Genomic DNA, 21,818 nt, shown 5'->3' with positions numbered 1-21,818 from the left:
ACTCTGAATCACTTTAATGACACGTTATATTTTTTAATCTTTCGCCTGCTACCGATCTACACCAACACGATCAAAGTAACACCTTTGCATAAACCCAACCTGACCAATCACAGGAGCTTTATAATGCTCAACTGTATGCAGTGTTGTTATTCAAAAACAGCAGTCCATAATTTAAGAGTAGAGCCCGTCCTGTGTTGTGTGTCATCAAGAATGACTCTTTAAATGCCACTGAGGTATAATATTGGCTCTCAAAAGTAAAGAGTCGACTCTGAATTACTTTAATGACTCTTATATTTTTGAACCCTTCGCCTGCTACTGATCTACACCAACACGATCAAACTAACACCTTTGCATAATCCCATCCTGACCAATCATAGGAGCTTTAAATTGTAAAGCTCCACTGTTTGCAATGTTTTGGATCAAAAACAGAAGTCCGTAATTGAAGAGTAAGGCACGTCCTGTGTTGCGAGTCGTCAAGAATGGCTCTTGAAATGCTACAGATGACCGTTGGAGGCCTTGAGTGCGTCATTGAGGTGTATGATGGTTTAGCGGTAGATTTTGGAGATTAGCTGTCAAACGCTGACAGCATGAGGAGGTTCGGGCCACAGGACACAGACAGGGAGAGAGAAAGAGAGAGAGAGAGAGAGAGAAAATTCCCTGTCTGTAATTAGTATGGATCGCCAAAGCAACTAATCGGATTGAGGGAAACAAACTGGATTGCATTTCCGAGGCAGCAACATGGCTGAAGCCAAAGCCTCTCCTGAGATTTAGCATGGTGTCAGCGCACACACACACACACACACACACACACACACACACACACACACACACACACACACACACTCACCTTTGTTCCATCTTGGTCGCGGTGTGGGGTTGTTGAGCCTCATTAACAAGCATCGTTAGCTAATTGCTTTGCCATTGTTCGCTCATGCACAGTGACCTTGATGGCCCGGTCTCATATACACAACAGTGCTTTCAGTTTCACACTGTCTGAATAGTAATGATCATAGAAATATTGATTATGAATCATATCATAATGGCTGAATATTCTTTTATTCATATGTTTTTTTTTTTTTTTTTTAATTTTGGATCACTATTATATGCAGTATAGCCTAAACCTACATTCTCAAAAGTCAGTGTCGTTTTTATTTTATGACATTTTATTTCACAATTTTATTTGATTATTTTATAAAATGTTATGAGATTTTTCATTCATTCATTTTCTTGTCAGCTTAGTCCCTTTATTGATCCGGGGTTGCCACAGTGGAATGAACCGCCAACTTATCCAGCATTTTTTTACGCAGTGGATGCCCTTCCAGCCGCAACCCATCTCTGGGAAACATCCACGCACATTCACACACTCATACACTACAGACAATTTAGCCTACCCAATTCACCTGTACCGCATGTCTTTGGACTGTGGGAGAAACCGGAGCACCTGGAGGAAACCCACGCGAACGCAGGGAGAACACGCAAACTCCACAGAGAAATGCCAACTGAGCTGAAGTTCAAACCAGCGACCTTCTTGCTGTGAGGCAACAGCACTACCTACTGCGCCACTGCATCACCCTTATGAGATTTTATTTTATTATTTGTTTTATGAGATTTTATTATTTTATTTCAGGATATTTTGACGACATTTTATGTTATTGTTTTATTTTATTTTATGACATTTTCTTTTACTATTTTATGACATTTTATTCTATTATTTTATAACATTTTAAGTAATTTTTTTTTTTGATTTTATGAGATTTTGTTATTTTATTTCATGAAATTTTGATGACATTTTTTGTTATTATTTATTTTATGACATTTTCCTTTATTATTTTATGACATTTAATAAAACAATGTTAAATTATTTTTTATATTTTGAGAGTTTATTTCATTATTTTAATTTTATGAGATTTTATTATTGTATTTCAGGAAATTTTGACTACATTTTGTTATTATTTAAATTTTTATGATATTTTCTTTTATTATTTTATATCATTTTGTTTTATTATTTTATGAAATTTTTTGACATTTAATTTTTTATTTTATTTCATGGAATTTTGACGGCATTTTATGTTATTATTTTCTTTTCTTTTATGACATTTTGTTTTATTATTTTATGACATTTTATTCAATTAATTTTTTATTTTATGACATTTTATTTTATTTCATTAGATTTTAGGGGCCCTATCATACACCTGCCGCAACAAGGCGCAAGACGTGTACTGTGTAATCTGTTGCTATTTTCAGGTCAGCGCAACCCTAATTTTCTTGTTTTTCGCTATGTTGTTTAAATAGTAAATCCATTTGCTCCTCTTTGTGGACTCATGGATGTGCACGACTGACCAACTAAAAGCTGCTCTAAAGTCCAGCGCAGAGTGCGTTAGTTATGCACCTATGCCGGACCAGACGCTTACACATTACTTAATACACACAGGATGTACAGCAATACACAAATATCTATACATATGAAAACTATTAAAGGATCAAAAATATTATTTTCTTCATAAATATAAAAACCACTGCCTCCATGTCTTCATCTCAGGGGGCTTTTTCAGTTTATTCATGGCAGTTTGCTTTTATATAATGTTATTATTATTAGTATTATTAATTATATGCATATTTATATTTGTTTTAATAAGAACAGGTTTAGATTTCTCCATCTGTCAGGTTTTGGAGACGTCTGCATCACCATATGGAGCATAAGAACAGTCGTGTGTTTGGATATAACTTTGAATATGAATAATGAGCACACGTCATTATTATTGTTCATTTATTTGTGTGCTGGAAATTAGAACTGTATTAAGAAATAGTTTTAAACAAATCTTTGTGCTTAACAAGCGAAATTAAATATGTAGGCTAATGGATGTCTTCGGCGGAGTGCGTACAACACTGTTTCCTTACTCCACCAAAGTAAAGGAGTAAAGTAAAGAGTAAAAGTAAAGAGAAAGTAAAGAGGTTGAATGGAGGAGGCTCTCAAATGGCAGATGTTCTGTTTAACTGAGTCTTGTGAAGTGAAAAAACAGTTCGGTTAAGTTCCGTTTTTCTATTTACAAAGCCCGGCAGGTAAATAGCAAATGCACCATGGTGTGATGCAACTGACTCTTAAAGGGAATGAGAGATGAGACTCTGATTGGTTTATGCTCAAAACACATCCAGAACTCATTAAGAGAATAAGCTCAACCGTGTTAGACCATGCGTCGTGGCGCAAACTCTATTTTTCCATCCTTACAGTTTTTCTAGTTTGCTTTGACCTGGTTAAAGAAACTAGGTTCCTCTTCATTTTCATTATCACTATCCCAGCAGAGCAGAGGACCGGTCTTGCAAATGTTTAAACCCTTTTTCATTGGGTTGACACATTTTCCCTACCATTTTTCCAAACAGTTAACACAGATGTCATTCAAGCAGTCCAAACTCCATTGTTTTAGTTTTGGTAACCAAACAGAAACCATCTATTCCTAACTATTAAAAACTACCAACATCAGTATGAAATCACTGAAGCACCGGTTTGACACTCCTTCACACAAATCTTCAATTAGCCATCATTCTGCAAACCTTATATAAACGATGGAAGGTCTGTGTTGTTCTGTGCCAGCATTGATGGAGGAGGTCAGTATGGCTATGTCCTATACTCCCAATAGATTTGACTGTATATTAGTTTACATGTGTTTTCTCTAATATTTACAGTATTTTATTACTTTTGTCTGTTTTTTTATATACAGTATTTCAGTTTTCAGCCACAGTTTAAAAAATGTCATGAATTCAATATATATTCAATCAAAGCATTTCTTATTCTGGATGCAATTCTTTGCAAAAAGGCGAATTTGACAGCCCAAATAGAGACAACAAATGCCATTGGCTATAAGCTACAATGGCAAGCAATGGTGGTGCACTGAGTTCTGTATTTTGTATTTTGTTGTCCATTGTGTAATGATTAATTGAAAGAGCTCATATACTTGTTTGCAAGTTGTGTTGTTTGAAGGTAAAACTAGCTTTTGTTGCATATGTTAAATGTTTTGACACGATATGTGCCTTTTGCAAGCAAAATGTGTCATTTTGACCATGAGTGCTGCTGTTTAGGCCAGTGTGTTAACTGTTTTGAAAATGTGGAGTTTCAGTTGACAACTGCATCCAAGCAATCGAGAAAAACTGTAAAACAGCAAAAGTGGATTCGGATTTGAGATTTTATTTAACAATATCTTATTTTAGATTATGAGAACTAATGTTTTTTTTTTTTAATTTATGATATTCTTGGGAGTTTTATGGCCTCATTCACAAGTGTGAAAAACTGTCCGAAGTCTAGTTTTGTGATGTGGAAACTGATAAACAAGTGAATATGAAGTTTACATGTGCTGTGGTTTGATTTGTTTCCGTATTGTGTGTAGTGAATGTAGAGTTGTGTGTGTGTGTGTGTGTGTTAGTGAGTGAGCGAATGAGTTTGTGTGAGTGTCTATGAGTTTGTGAGTGCTAGTGAGCGAGCGAATGAGCTATGTAAGTAAGCGTATGTATGTGAGTGTCAGTGAGTGAGTGAGTGTGTGTGTGTGTGTGCGTGCGTGCGTGTGTGTGTGTTAGAGTGTGTTAGTGGCAAGTGAATGAGTTTGTGTGTGTGTGTGTGGCGTGTGTGTGTGTGTGTGTGTGGCGTGTGTGTGCATTAGTGAGCAAGTGAATAAGATTGTGTGAGCGTATGTGAGTCAATGAGATTGTGTGTGTCATGTTTGTGTGTGTGGTGTGTTAGTGAGCAAGAGAATGAGGTTGTGATTGTGACGTTTGCATGTGTTAGTGAGCGAGCAGGTGAGTTTGTGTGAGTGTTTGTGAGTGTGTGTGTTTGAGTGTGAGTGCTAGTGAGCGAGCGAATGAGTTTTTGTTCGTAAGTGTATGTATGTGAGTGTCAGTGAGTGTGTGTGTGTGTGAGCAAGTGAATTAGTTTGTGAGTGTATGTTTGTGAGTGTCAGTGAGTGTGTGTGTGTGTGTGTGTTAGAGAGCAAGTGAATAAGTTTGTGTGTCTGGCGTGTGTGTGTGCATTATAGAGCAAGTGAATGAGATTGTGTGAGCGTTTGTGAGTCAATGAGATTGTGTGTGTCACGTTTGTGTGTGAGGTGTGTGTTGGTAAGCAAGAAAATGAGTTTATGTGAGTGTCGATGAGTTTGTGTATGCGACGTTTGCATGTGTGTGTGCTAGTGAGCGAGCGAGTAAGTTTGCGTGAGTGTGTATATGTGAGTTTTAGTGAGTTTTTGTGTGTGTGTGTGTGAGTGAGTGTGTGTGCGCGCTCACGAGGGGGTGGACCTCTCTCCGTCCCATCTGTTTGGGGTTCATCTTTGTCCTCATAATTAATGAAAGCAGAGGGGGCTTCCTGACACACACACACACACACACACACACACACACACACACACACACACACACACACACAAACACACACACACACACACACACACACACACACACACACAGCAAGTGATTCAGCTAAAACAAAACCTGCTAGTGAAAAGCTCAGGGTGTTGATTGTGTGTGTGTGTGTGTGTGTGTGTGTGTCTCTCTCTCTCTCTCTCTCTCTCTCTCTCTCTCTCTCTCGTCTTTTGTTGTGTTCATTCAGTTTTTCTGCAGTGTTTGGTGCTGATTAATTTGTTCTCTGTGTGTGTCTGTGTGTGTTTCTCCTCCTCTCTGTGCGGGGCAGAGATTGGATGTTGGGATGTTGGGTTTTGCCTGCCCTCAGGCCTGAAAAGAGGATTGTCTCGCTGAATGTTTGGAAACAGATCTGTTCCAGTAACCTGTAAAAGGAGTAGCCTTCAGCAAAACTCACACACACACACTTGTGTTTCTGTCAGTTTATTCTTTCGGTCCAATAATAAAAGCTGTAGCGCTCTCATTTCTGACCTCTTTTTTTAGTTTCTGTTATTTCTCCGATCTTATGAAAGATTCGGAAAGCTAGAAAGACAGTATAGTTGCTGGATTTTAGTGAGAGGTTGATCGATTTGGGTTTTGTTTGAGGCCGATGGCAATTTCTTTGGATAGAGTGGCGTCTGATAGGTGCTATAATTCTATTTATTTGAATTAGTGCTGAATTGCGATTAATCTCATCCCAATTTAAAGTTTCTTTTGGCATAATATATATGTTTGTACTGTGTATATTTATTATGTATATATAAATATACACTCACCGGCCATTTTATTAGGTACACCTTACTATTTCCAGGTTGGAACTACTTTTGCTTTCAGAACTGCCTTATTCCTTCGTGGCGTAGATTCAACAAGCTACTGGAAATACTCCTCAGAGATTTTGGTCCACGATAGCATGATACCATGATCACACAGTTGCTGCAGATTTGTTGGCTGCACATCCATGATGCGAATCTTCCTTTCCACCAAATACCTAAGGTGCTCTATTAGATTGAGATCTGATGACTGTGGAGGCCATTTGAGTACAGTGAACTCATTGTCATGTTCAAGAAACCAGCCCGAGATGATTCCTGCTTTATGACATCAACAAGGCATTTGCGTCCACAGAACTGCCACTGGCTGGATATTTTCTCTTTATCAGACCATTCTCTGTAAACCCTAGAGATGTTGGTGCGTGAAAGTCCCTGTAGATCAGCAGTTTCTGAAATACTCAGACCTGCCCGACTGGCACTAACAACCATACCACGTTCAAAGTCACTTAAATCACCTTTTTATCCCATTCTGATGTTCGGTCTGAACTGCAGCAGATCGTCTTGACCATGTTTACATGCCTAGATTCATTGAGTTGCTGCCATGTGATTGGCTGATTAGAAATTTGTGTTTAATGAGGAGTTTGACAGGTGGATAGGTACCTAATAAAATGGCCGGTGAGTGTATATACTGTATACATATAGGCATGCATGTTTTTCAGAAAATGTTTATTTATATTTAGATATATTAAGTGTATATGTGTATGATACAAATTACATCTATGAAAAAAAATCTATGTAACAAAATTGTTTTGTATAGTTTTGTTTCTATCACATAATGAATGTATGTAATACACACACCACAGAAACACTGAAATCATCATAGTAGAGAGTTTTCTAGTTGTTATTAATCTGACACACTGATTTATTAAGAGTTTTTTTTCTGTTGGAGGTAATATTTTCACTGATCAAAAGTGACAGCATTTATGATGCTGCAAAAGATTTATATTGTAAATAAAGACTGCCATTTTGAACTTGCTGTTTATCAAATAATCCTAAAAAATATATATATTTTTATTTATTTTAGTTTTCTTGAATGTTTATTCAATTATTCACTTTCTTTTCTGTTTAGTCCCTTTATTAATCGGGGGTGGCTATAGCGGAATGAAACCCACCAAATTATCCAGCACATGTTTTACGCAGTGGATTCCCTTCCAGCTGCAACCCATCGCTAGGAAACAGCCATACACTCTCATTTATACACATACACTATGGACAATTTAGTTTATTCAGTTCACCTACAGCGCATGTGTTTGGACTGTGGGGGAAACCTGAGCACCCGGAGGAAACCCACACCAACACGGGGGGAACATGCAAACTCCACACAGAAATGCCAGCTAACCCAGCCAAGGCTGGAACCAGTTACCTTCTTGCTGTTAGGGGATCATTCTATCCACTGCGCCACCGTGCTGCCCCTTACTTTAATTTAATTTAATTTACTTTAATTTAATTTATTTTTGGAATGTCTAATTATACAGTTGAAGAAATATGTATATTACTATAATTTCTCTATATTATAAATGCTGTGTTAATATATTTTATTTTTGCCTAAATATATATAGGCTCATTTCTAATAACTCATTTCTAAGAACTGATTTATTTTATCTTTGCCTTGATGACAGTAAATAATATTTGACTAGATATTTTTCAAGACACTTCTTTACAGCTTAAAGTGACATTTAAAGACTTAACTAGGTTAATTAGGTTAACTAGGCAGGTTTTATTCTAGTCGAAATAAAACAAATAAGACTTTTTCCAGAAGAAAAATTATTATCAGACATATTGTGAAAATTTCCTTGCTCTGTTAAACATCATTTGGGAAAATATATATATATATATATATATATATATATATATATATATATATATATATATATATATATATATATATATATATATATATATATATATATATATATATGTATATATATATATATATATATATATATATATATATATATAAAGGGGGGTTAATAATTCTGACTTCAACCATATATATATACATATATTTTATTTATTTGTATTTTTTTATAAATTATATTTAGTTTTTATTACTTTACTTTAATTTAATTTTACTTCATTTTATTTTTCATTCATTTAACATTACTTATTTTTTTTATTTTTAATGTGTTGTTTTACTTTTTATTTTTATTTTCTTTTTATTTATTTTATTTTACTTTATTTTATTTTTTATTTATTTTGCATTGCTTTATTTTTATTCATTGTTTTATTTTACTTTTTATTTTTATTTATTTTTATTTTATTTATTTTTTAAACTTTACTTTAATGTTATTTAATTTACTTTAATTTTTTTATTATTTTTGTTTTGTTTATTTTATTTTTATTTCATTTATTTATTTATTTTACTTTACTTAATTTTAATTTAATTTAATTTTGTTTTATAATTTACAGTTGAAGAAATATTTATAAAAATTAAAAACAGCTTCTATTCCAGCAAAACAAAAAGAATAAAAGCCTTTCTACAGAAGAAAAAAATATAATAGTAAATTCTGTGTAAGGAATTTCCTTGCTGATGTGTTAAACATCACTAATAAAATAATAAAAATAAACTAATACCAATTTCCCATTAAGGCTAATATTATTATACAGTTAAGTATGTAATTATGTACAGTTGAAGTCAGAATTATTAGCCCCCCTGCATTATTAGCCCCCCTGTTTACTTTCCCCCCAATTTCTGTTAAACGGAGATAAGATTGTTTTCAACACATTTTTAGTCATAATAGTTTTAATAACTCATTTCTAATAACTGATTTATTTATCAAAACTGATGATTTTGATTTGATCTTTTCACATGATGTGTTTGTGTGTGTTTGGTATTTTTATAAACAGGTTTGGACAAGGTTTGCGATCAAAAGGTGACTATGAGTCTGGTCTAGAGATTCTGAGCTGAATAAATCTTAGCACTAAAACCATAGACAACAGTAGAGTCTGCACTAATAGTGTACATCTGAATCTAGCTGGTGGTTTAGATCTATGGCAGAGCATATAACAGCATGGCATTGGCTGGTTAGAGCTGGTTTAGTTGTAGGATGGGAATAGTCTTGTCTAGTGTGGGTTTAGTGGTGCTAATGGGTGATGCTGCTGCTGATCATTTCTGTTGTTGATTGTTTCATAAAGCTGAATTCTGCTGGGAAATCTTAATGAACAAATCCGGGAGGCTGAATGAAAAGCTCATACATATTTTTCTTTTCTCACATAGACTGCTCTAGGTAGCTGCTGCTGCTTTAATTATATTATATTATATTATATTATATTATATTATATTATATTATATTATATTATATTATATTGTTTTTTATGTTATTTTTTTAATTGTTATTTGTTTTCAATATTTTTGTTTATTTTAGTTTACTTTACTTAATTTATTTTATTGTAATTTATTTTATTTACTTAATTTATATTATTTTATTGTTATTTATTTACTTTACTTAATTTATTTTATTTTATTATGTTGTTATTTATTTACTTAATAATTTTTTATTGTATTTTATTTGCTTTACCTATTTTATTTTATTGCTATTTATTTACTTTACCTAATTTATTTTATGTTATTGTTATTTTTTTACTTTACCTAATTTATTTTATTTTTTGGTATTTATTTACTTTACTTAATTAATTTTATTTTACTATTATTTATTTACTTCACTTAATTTTTTATTTTATTGTTATTTTTTTACCTTAATTTATTTTATTTAATTGTTATTTATTTACTTGCCCTAATTTATTTTATTTTATTGTTATTTATTTGCTTTACTTAATTTATTTTATTGTTATTTATTTACTTTACCTAATTTATTTTATTGTTATTTATTTACTTTATTTAATTTATTTTATTAAATGTTTTTGTTATTTATTTACTTTACTTAATTTATTTTATTTTATTTTGTTGTTATTTATTTACCTTATTTATTTTATTTCATTGATATTTATTTACCTAACTTAATTTATTTTATTGTTATTTATTTACTTTACCTAATTTATTTTATTGTTATTTATTTACTTTATTTAATTTATTTTATTAAATGTTTTTGTTATTTATTTACTTTACTTAATTTATTTTATGTTTATACATTAATAACACAATCTTTGGTAAACTACCGCTTTAATGTGAATTACTGATGTGATTCTACAATTTACCTTAAAACAACATAAAAGCATAAGGCATTTTGTATATTTCTATATACACTTATACTTTTTGACAAGTTTGCTGTTGTTAAACAGTTGCAGAAAGGCTTAGGTTTTACATATTACACAGTCATTTTTGACAATTTTACACTACATTAAAGGGGTAGTTTACCAAATATTGTGTTATTAATGTCCTGATACACATTTAAACTTACACATACTATTGTGTTGTTACATGTGTGTAGTTACACCAGTAATACACAAGTAAATACTATGTACCAGTGTGTACATACCCTGTAGTTACTTACTACTTACACATTTTGTTACTGTGTAAGTTCACAGGTATAAGCGACAATATAAAGGGGGACTGATTTTCTTTTCCCACTGCATTCAGCAGTTTGTTTCATTAATCAGTTTCAATGCGCTCAAACAAAACTTTAGATGTTAGACATTAATTAAACTACACTGTAAACAATGCAGATTACTTTATGCTGTCCTACCACACATCAATTAAGTTGACTTTTTACAAATTTAAGTGCATTGAACATGAAGCAATTAAGTTGTCCCCCCCAAAAAACTCAAGAAATGTGTTGATTCAGCTCATTTTAAACAGGTAGTTGCAAAAATGGTTTAATGATTTCATATTGAAGTGCTTTATTTTGTGCGCACAACCTGTAAAGATGTTTAATTCAGTATTATTTTTCACATGACTTGCATTGGTCAGATGATTCCACATCAGCTTGAACTGTTACTGGGAGTTTAATGTAATTCCTTTCTGAAATATTTTAGAGGATTTGTCTGTTGTGATAGCTTTCATTTTCTGCCAGGTTCTGCAAGCCGGACTTTACTTTGTGAATATTGCTTAAGTAAAACAGTGTGTTGAAACGGTTTCATTACATGAATCAACAAAAAAAAGCACTTATAAATTAAACTAAATATCTCACATTTAGCATGTGCACACTGTAAAAAATATCTGCAAATTATCAGTCTTTTTGTATTTTGGGATTTATGTTTTATTTTTCCCTGTTTATTTCTGCTTTTGAGTTGCATTACGAGATCTTAATCTTTCTTCCAGCAACTTTTAACCTTGAAAAGTTCAAAAAAGTGACTTTTATGATCATTTTTAACAGTTTGCAGTGATATATTGTCTGTGTTGATGTTTTATATTACAGTACAAACACCTTGAAATAAGCTGCCAGCGCATTTTCTGTTATTTTTGACTTTTTTCTCTATATATTATTATTTCTTGTACATTATCTGATTCAAACTACTAAAATGTCAATAAAAGTCACTTTGTTAAACTGTAGAGTTGAATTTTCAACATCAAAAGTCGACAGAGCAGAGATCAACATCCCATAATGCAATTCACAGCTGTAAATACACAGAAAACACTGATAACAAACTGTTTATTAACAGATAGTGTTTACAGTGTAGACTGAACTAAAAAAATTTGTAAATTCTCCATTAAAAATGTGATGCAACTCTCAGTGAATATTTTTATTTATTTTTTAAATAATTTTTGGTGAATTTAAACAAACACAGGTTTTATATATCCTTAAAACAACCCGGGCTCATTGGGGAAACGTAGCCCCGCAAATGTTTCTGCGGACCGCGAGATACGTCCCGGGAGGTACGTATTCGAGTGTTTTTTGTTTTCGTGGATCCGCGAGAGGCCGCTGTGCGCGTTTTTTCGCGTCTCAGGCGCCTCTCGGGAGCACGCGCCATTCGCGCCTGCGCTGTTCTCGCGCGAAAAGCCGCCGGATCGGCTGACCCGGCCGCCCTTCTCTTCCTCCTCCTCCTCCTTCCCTAAACCCGAGCGACGGTTTGTAAAAGCCGTCCAGAAAAAAAAAAAAAAAGCAAAAGTTTTTCGGATCCCGCTGTGTTCTCGCCCTTATTTTTCGGATTCTGTTTTTCGTCTTACCTGATTTCCGGAACCGCTGTTCCCCGGACTCAATCCCGGTCGTCGTCCCCGCGGCCGGCTCCTCCTCCTCCTCCGGGGCCTCCGCTCCGCCGACGCAACGCTGTGAGCTAAGCGGACAAACTGGTTGAAGCGGGAAAGCCCTCCACTCGGAGGCGAGCCGTCGGCCAGTGAGCGCGAAAAGGAGGAGCGGAGTGGCGCCACACCGCCCCGCAGCGTTCGCTCGAAAAAAAACTAAATGCGTCCGTACGTACCTCCGGCCACGTAAATCGCGGTCTCCAGAAACGTCCGCGGGGCTACGTTTCTAGAATGAGCTTGGGTTCCCTTAAAACTTTAGACCAGAGATGCCCAAACTAGTGCCCAAACTAGGAATATTTTCGAGATTGTTAACTCAAATTTAATGTCACCCCTTGTTTGTTTTATTGTTAAAAGCTTACTGAAATAAATGTTTCAATTGAATGGTGTAAATACATCAAATTTGGTTTAAATGTACCTGCCGACGCCTGACAATGAAGACTTTGGTGAGCAAATCAAGTCAAAGGCAGATTCTGCTTGACTAGTGTATTCAGCATTGATCTTCACTCTGTTATAAATGTGATTATGTTTTTATTGCAGATATAATTTAAGAAGTTATACTGCATTAGTTAGTACGATTTAAAGTAATATTTTCTATTTATTTTGAAATATTATTAAATAATTTAGGTGACTCATTGGCTCGGTGGTTAGCACTGTCGCCTCACAGCAAGAAGGTCGCTGGTTCTAATCCTGGTTGGGTCAGTTTGCATTTCTGTGTAGAGTTTGCATATTCAGGGTGTCCGCGGGGTTGTAAAAGGTAGTAAATGAAATTAGCCCAAATTAAGGGCATTAACCAGTTAAACTCCGCGGGTCCGTGTTGTCATCGACTTTCGCTTTAAGATTTAAAGGGCTAGCATTGCAACAGACCCCCTTAAGTGGTTTCGTTTGAAAGTGTAGAATCTATATTTTATGCAAATATGCATTACTTTGGTTTTTATTCCACTGTACAAAAGTTATTTACTCTTTAATACACAGTATTTTGGGTACCTAAGCTGGATATTTTACATTGGTTTAGTTTCTTATTTTTCATATGACACATGTACAAGTTATAGCTCAAATGAAAGCTCTTGCCGGTGCTCATACGGTTCTAGCATTCTTTTTACTGAACTATATTCACATATCAAACAGTTGCCGAATGAATCGCGGTGTTTCCATGGCGCAGAAGTGAAAACAATACATTTATGATCAATAAGCAGCCCCAGATAGCACAGACAGCTGTCATCTCTCACCTTATGCTGTGCGCTTCAGGGCCATTTCTCCTCTGTTTTTGAGGTGATGTGCATAAGTAATCCTTTTATATGTCTGATGTGGTCCAAACACAGTGAATTATGTTTGATCAAACAAAAGAATAGTGAAATATGAAAACAATGATCGGTGCCTGTGGCTTGTACAACACCTCTCATCAGTTGGAGTAACTTTTGCATAGATTATGGTAGAGACATTTTTCTTTTTTCCTATGATTACAGACATGTGCAGGAACCACCTAAATTAATTACTGCACACTAGACCACACAGAACCTAAAAGGTACACTTTCAAATTTGAGTTCATAAAAAAAAAATACAAAAAGCGCCTCTTTTTTTAGGTGTTTATTATAACACAGACAACAAAAACAGTTATTTTAAACACTTTCAATAGAGTTTTATGAAAATTCAAAGGGTTTTCTTAAAAATGATTCCAAATTTTTGCATTTACACTTCTACATGTGAATTTGGGAAGCTTTTAAATTTGGGTAGGCAAAATCCAGGCGGAAATCCCAAAATAACAGCAGAGTACCATCTGACAAGGTGTTACATTTTCGAGCCCAATTTGTTTTTAGATAAATGTACAATTTGTGTTAAGTGCAGGCCTTTATTTTAAAATTTGCGTGGATTTATTTATATGTTGAGGGTAGGACTTTTGTGATATCATGTGAGGTCTATGCATGCCGCACGCTGAAACAAACTGGGTAACCGGCTGGCTTGCCAGCGACTGTTTATTATTTAATTATGTTATTATGTTTATTAGTTTATCATGACACTTTTATCGATCATTTTTCCCCTAATTGACTGCAAGAAGAAACATAGAAGCGTTGTATGATTGACAAGCAACACCTTATTATGTTCAAAAGAATTTAAAATGCCAAATGGGATGACTTTATACCCCATTTCGAAAGTAAAACATACTCTAATAGGTAGTGCAGTGTGTGGGTGAGAGGGGGACAGTGTTTCAATGTGATCCGGTTATGTTGTGGTTCTGCAACTGCTGGTGTTGGTTGCTGTTTGGTTAACAATTAGAAAGTTTGTTTAACAATAAGAAGCAGCAAAACTTTCTACGCACTCCATAATTTTTTCTTATATTACACATTGTCTTACTAGTTGGTGACACGCTAGTAAAACAGCTTTAAAATCAGTCGAATCACTTTATAAACAGGCACTTAAAGTATTTGATCAGAAGTCTATTAGGTATCATTATTGTAATATAATACAAAAACATTATTTATTGATCTTTGATAGTATGAAGTATTTGGCTGATGCTTGTATGATTTTTTAAAATTTGAAATAGAGATGCTCCACCTCCATTATTTGAGTTTGTGACACACAAGAAATACATTTTTCTTGCTCCCTTAAACATAATTTGGGAAATATTAAAAGGAAAAAATGTGCAGGTGGGCTACTAATTTTGATATTGTAAAGCATCCTAGAGAAAATATAGGAGTTATTTTAAGGCTTCATTTTTTAAGAAGGCTGAGATTGTATGGGGTGGGTAGCAATACCTTGCTGGTTTTTAACCGAGCTTTGTTTGAGAGTCTTATTCGCTATGGAATCACAGTCTGGTTTAGAAACCTGTCTGTTTAGTTGAAAAATAAATTGGTTCATATGCAAAAAACAGCCATGAAAATTATTCACCTTATTCTCCGCCGACGAGCGGGCGCAGCCATTTGAATCTTTTTGACTCGAGACTTCCGGTCTCATTCACTTCCATTCATTTTTTGACGTTAAAAACTGCTCGTCACGCTGCTTGATGTTGCAACTTCATATTTTCTTATTATATTATTCCACTTGGTCTGTATAGTCATGCAAACATTTGTTTGTAGAGCAAGTAGTTTGACCATTTTCTGCCTTTTATTATTCCTAAGCTGCGTCCCAAATCGCATACGTATGCACTATTCTACGCCATTTTGTAGTATAAATGGTGTAAGTAGTGCGTTCACATTGAAAACTCTAAAAATTAATAAGTGCACTTTAATTACCCGGATGTTGCACTCATTCAGCCAGTAAAATGAAGTGTGTAATGATGGACACTTCACGCACTCAACGACCACAGGTTTGCTTACGTAGCGGAAGGGGCGGAGCTATCGGACGCACATGTTGAATAACTTTATTTATTTTGGATGGTGAAAGCTAAATTCTTCTACGAGAGTGATTATAGCGCCTCCCGATGGTGAATGCGGCAACACTCACGGCAGGTATTATTTGATAATTCTGTCGTTTATTTCACTGATTTGGCGACCGTCAAACGTCATCAGGGAAACGGTTTAAATTTCCGCTTAGTAAAAAAACATTAGTGTGCCATTTGGGACGCCACTACATACATATACTATCCTGTTGAGTGTGTAAGTGCATAAGTACATAGTGCATGAGTGCATAGTGTATAGTGTGCCATTTGGGACGCAGCGCAAGTCATTTCTCCCATAGGTGACTGATTCGGAAGTTCTAAGACACTTGCGAAAAACAGGCGCACTTCCGCATTTTAGAATAAGGTCAATAGGATTAAAACAATATAAGCACATACAGACTCTATATGAACAGGCAGCTATGAGAAGAGCAATACATATTAGCGCTGATTCTAAACATCCCCTTTTCAGTAAATATCAGCTGTTACCATCAGGAAAAAGACTGAGAATGACAATGTGTGAAACCAATAGACTGAAGCTTTCGTTTGTTCCTACCTTGATAAAACTGTTGAACTCTACCAATAACACTGTTCCTGTAGTACGTTTGCACTTGACTGGGTTCTGTGTTTTATATATTTATACTTAAATACGGTCTTATTCTGTAAACAATGTATGTTCTTAACTGTTTGTTCTTAATGGTTTTGTTTTATTTATTTTTACTGTCTGTTTAGGTCAAAGGTGTCAAACTCAGTTCCAAAAGGGCCGCAGCTCTGTACAGTTTAGTTCCAACCCTAATTTAAACACACCTGGGGCCTGTTTCAGTAATGCCTAGTTCACACTAAAGGATTTTAAGCCTGATTTGAGCCTGATTTGGAAGTTAACGAGCTCGCCGACAGATCGGGAAGAAATCTGGGGGTGCTCGGCGCTCGCCACTCTTTATGTGTAAACTACTGAGCAACGCATCAACGAGGCTCGCTGACGCATCGCCGACACCTCGCAGACGGAAATCCAACATTCAGCATGCTAAATATTCCAGAGCAGTCGGCCGACTCAACCCCACGTGTGGTCCGATGTAGTGACGAGCTGCAGCCAATGAGAGAGCATATCAGCATGAGCTGAATGCCTGTGTGCTCAGGAGCTCAACAGAAACATCTGTGATTGGTCAGAATGGGCATCAGTGCACTGGCTTCATTCTGCGTTAGCACAGACATGAGAGTAGGCTATATTAACAGTGGATCTATTGTAACTATTAGAATTACCATACTGCTCATTCTGATCGTTCTCATATGAAACTCCATACTGTCACAACATATTTACATTCAAAGTTTTATCAGTTTATCAGTTTTAATAGATTTAACAGTGCACTTGTGTGTCTGCCTTTTTATTGATCAAGTGATAGAGGTTGATATAACATTAAGAAGGTAAGCAGTGCTAAAAATAATTTGTAGAAAGAATAATAACCCTATTAATCTAGTAACAGTACATGTTGAAGGTTAAGCTAAATATTTATGGAAAAAAGGACAAGCCTCATACGGGACTTTGTTCTGTGTGTGACAAAAATGTAGGCAATAGCTGTGTTTCCATCAAAATACAGGCTATTATATAAATTTGTGCAAAACTGGAGTAACGCCTAAAAGATGCAAATAAAGCAGCGTTTTTATCCAACGAGTCAAAGAGAACACAATCGGCACTTCCTGATTAACTTGCGGCAAATATCAACAGTAAAAACAGAATTTACTGCGGTAGAACAAGCTGCGTCAATGATTTTTTATTTAATACTTGCACCTCTGAAGACAATTGACACAATGAACACGTGGGGGCGTTTGAAGCCAGACGCCTTGAGGTAATTAATAATTTACACTAATACTGAAACAGTTAAGGCATTTAAGCATGACTAAAACAACATTTAAGATGTCCTACAGTGTGCTTAGTCTGCTGGTTTGTCCAGTCACAAACATTTTCATCATCATCTCTAACAAACCTTTTTTTTTTAATGTACATACTGTAATTTGTTAAGTGCACTTCGTAGTTTATGCGCATCTTTTCTTATCAAATAAAAGTTTAACCTACTCAGTTATTGTTACGTCCTTTTAGATGTTAATATTAAACTAGGAGTAGATGACATAACATACTTTAGTTTAATGTGTGTGACAAGCGGATGAAGAAAGAAATAAACTGAAAACCAAATAACACTGCAATTATTTATTGCCCATATATCCAATGAAAACCAGTGAAAATATATTATACAGTGAAAGAAAAATATTTACAATGATTAAATAATGAATTACCTGGGGGGAGAGGAAGTAGCTGAATGTGCTTAAATCAAAGAAATAAATATAACAAAACTCAATAACTGTTTTCACCAAACTAAACTAAATATGAAAAGAAAAGCATGAAAAGAAACATCTTCAACGTACCAAACGTCTTAACTAAACTGCTCTAACTAAAAACAAAACATGCAGAAAACAGCACATTCTCCTGAACCTAATGAACTATACAAAATATCAATCTGAGTGTTGTATATGTATATCACGCGACTTACTCACTCCTACACCTCTCCGAGGCATCACTCAAACATGTCAGTTAACTGGACAATTTCACAAACATTGTTAAATCGCAAACTTTAGACAAGAGCATTAAACAAGCAAAACACATTCTCTCAGACTAGCCCTCGCAAGAGAGACTGTCCTCACAGAGACCCACAGAAAGAATAAGAGCGAGAAGTGGCGAGAAGGAAAGAGACAGAGAGAGAGAGAGATCGCCATTGCAGTTTGGACTCGGCTTTTAAACGCTACGCCAACCAGCGATTGGTGGCGCAAACCCAGCGTCAGCGGCCAACGTCATCAGCATGAAATGTGGATCCTCCAATGCCGTTCGTACCTGTAACACATGCATGAAACGACACGCCCACATACAAACTAACGCACACACTTATCCAAAATACGTTCTGCCAGCGAACGTTACAGTTATGCACATGTTTTATTATGCGTATTTTCAAAAGTTCTGTGAATCATGACGTTTCCATCAATCTTTTTTATGGGCATCTCCAAAATGAGTTCTAAAATAGGTGTGTGGAAATGTAAGGCTAAGGCGAGAAATACGCTTCATCTTAAAAAAAAGGCGAGGAGACCGACAGAAACTCAGAGTTTAGAGAATAAAACCTGCTCCGGACCAGGTTAGATTCACAGAGTAAGTTACCACTGTAACTGACTCTGAGTTAAAGTTACCTTTCTTTCAGAAACAGGCTTGACTTACCCTGATTTCTTGAGTTTAACAAACCTGCCATTTTGAAACAGAAAACCCAGAGTTTCTTTCATTTCAGAGTTGAAATACTCTGAGTTTTCACTTAACCTCCTTTCTGAAACAGGCCCCAGATCAAACTAATTGAGTCCTTCAGGCTTGTTTGAAACCTTCAGGTAAGTGTGTTGGAGCAGGGTTGGAACTAAACTGTGCAGGGCTTCGGCCCTCCAGGAATTGAGTTTGACACCCCTGGTTTAGAGCAATGTTGTAGCACCTTTTTTTTGCCCAAGACAAATTTCCTCTTGGGGAAAAATAAAGTTTATCCCATCCTATCCTATATGAATTAGTAGTTTTTATTTTACATATCATACACTTTATTCATTTATTTAGGAAGCCTGGACACTTGATGTCTTTGTTTTATGCCTTTATGTCTGTCTGTTGTTGTCACTCTGTGAGTTGTTTTTGTGTGGCACTGTGTTATGGACGAGGACTCTTGACTGCAAAACAAATCTACCTTCTGCTATAAATAAAGGAACCTAACCTATGCTAAGTGAGTCTCTCTGTGTTTGTTTTTTTCCTCAGATTGACCCGAAGGTGGCTTTTCCACGTCGAGCTCAGCCCAAGGTGAGTGTAAATCTCCGTTCAGGTTATCGTCGTCTCAGGTGTCGAGACGTCACACGTCACTTCTCATTAAGCTCACGCTGCTTCTGCTTGAAAACATAGTGAGCGTTTTACAGCATCAGACGTGTGTTGACTTTATGTAACGGCTAATTCTGACTTTATTTTGATCATATATTCTTTGAAGTAGCTTAAAAGGTGGACATCACGTTACATTTTCCCTGAAGTAAACAAAACTTTAAATAGACCCTAGACATCTAGTTAGGTAAAATATTTTCAGTGTGACTTGATCCTTACAGAAAAAAACATACAGTATATAAACATACAAATATATAAAGATCCTCCATATTTTACTTATATAATATAATATATAATTTAATTTTGGTATATTTTATTAGATTTTTATTTATTTTGATTTTTTTATTCAATTTTGTAATATAACATTTTATTTATTATATTTTATTTTAAATTCTGAGAAAAAAAATACTTTTTTTTTCAAGAAAAGACTTCCAAAAAGTGTTTATGTTTTAAGAAACGTAACTAATTTAATAAAGAAAAAGCCTTTGCTTTAAAAAAATGTAACTTAAATTTCAAGAAAAATTCAGAAATACACTCACCGGCCACTTTAATAGGTACACCCAGGGCTTAATTTGTGCCGGAACATACTGGATTCGGATCCGGCACCTTTGAAATAACCTCATTTTACCAATCCCCCTCCTCATCCGCCCTCCTCCCTAATCCGCTGCTCGCTTTCACTTTCTTCTGCGACTTCCCAACCCTGTGCACTTTCATCTGGACACCCCTCCGCCATCCAACGCCCTGCAATTTCCCCCTTCTCCACTTTCATGCGCTACCTTGCAATTAAAAAATTAAGCACTGGGTGCACCTATCCCATTAACGCAACTTTCTAATCTGCCAATCACATGGCAGCAACTTAATGAATTTATGCAAATGCCCTGTTGTTACCAGAGGTCAGAGAAGAATGGCCAGACTGGTTTCAGCTGATAGAAAGGCAACAGTAACTCAAATAACCACTCGATACAACCGAGGTCTGCAGAAGAGCATCTCTGAACACACAACACGTCCAACCTTGAGGCAGATGGGCTAAAGCAGCAAAAGATCACACTAGGTGCCACTCCTGTCAGCTAAGAACAGGAAACTGAGGCTACAATTCACACAGGCTCACCAAAACTGGACAACAGAAGATTGAAGAAACGTTGCCTGCTCTGATGAGTCTCGATTTCTATATTTTGGAGGATATTTTCTTGTCAATGCCACAGCCTACCTGAGTATTGTTGCTGACCATGTCCATCCCTTTATGACCACAGTGTACCCATCTTCTGATGGCCACTTCCAGCAATATAATGCACCATGTCATAAAGAGTGAATCATCTCAGACTGGTTTCCCGGACATGACAATGAGTTCACTGTACTCAAATGGCCTCCACAGTCACCAGAGTTCAATCCAATAGAGCAACTTTGGGATGTGGTGGAATGAGAGATTTGCATCATGGATGTACAGCCGAAAAATCTGCAGCAACTGCGTGATGCTCTCATCTCAATATGGAGCTAAATATTTGAGCAATATTTCCAGTACCTTGTTGAATCTTTTAACCCGGTACTAGTAAAATAAAGTGGCCGTTAAGTGTAAAATGTTGATAATAACTCTAAATTAAAACTTGTTTTCTAAGAAAACTTGTAGAATTTTAAGGATCCCAAAATAAAATGTTGAAAAAACATTGTTTTTTAAAAAAGAAAATTTTGAGGAAAAATGTTGAAATAAAATGAGATGAAATTTTGAGAAAAATGTTTTAAGTTTTTGAGATTTTGAGAATCATGATTTTCGCATTTTTTAAAATGTTTTCCTTAATTTTATTTGAACGTTTTTCTTGATTTAACGTTTTTTTTTCTTTTCCAATTTGAATGTTTTTCTCAATTTTCTTGAAACTTTTGTCTCAAAATAGCGATGACTTTATTTTTTGAGATTTAATGAGTTTATTCTAAACATTTTAAAGAAATTGATCAACTATTTTCTTGAAATTTTTCTTGAAGTTTTTCTTGAAACAAAATTCTTTTCAAAGTTTAACGAACACTTTATTCTGCAGATTATTCTGGAGAAAACAAAAAATGACTTCTTTCTTAAAATTTTAATGCTTTTATTCTCAATTTTTTTAATGCAACTTTGTAAGTTTACTGTCAGATTATAGTGGCTTTAATCATGAGATGATTGCTGCTAGCCCTTCAATC

The 21,818-nt window shown here is 35.1% G+C and overlaps 1 protein-coding gene across 11 annotated transcripts in view; it reads left to right on the top strand.

The window, feature by feature from the left end:
• msi1a (musashi RNA binding protein 1a) overlaps positions 1–21,818 on the top strand; it is a 143,354-nt gene that overhangs the window by 73,988 nt on the left and 47,548 nt on the right. For all 11 annotated transcript variants that reach the window (XR_015490175.1, XR_015490176.1, NM_001443418.1 and 8 more), the window contains 1 exon segment: positions 19,536–19,577. Coding sequence is in view for 9 of the 11 variants with exons in the window: in NM_001443418.1 (NP_001430347.1) it covers positions 19,536–19,577 (42 nt within the window). In the remaining 2 variants the exon portion in view is untranslated.

The sequence above is a fragment of the Danio rerio genome, chromosome 5 (assembly GCF_052040795.2).
Source record: "Danio rerio strain M-AB ecotype USA chromosome 5, GRCz13ab, whole genome shotgun sequence".
Taxonomy (NCBI): Eukaryota; Metazoa; Chordata; class Actinopteri; order Cypriniformes; family Danionidae; genus Danio; species Danio rerio.
Note: the sequence above shows the minus strand (reverse complement) of the source record. Positions and strands in the feature narration are given on the sequence as shown.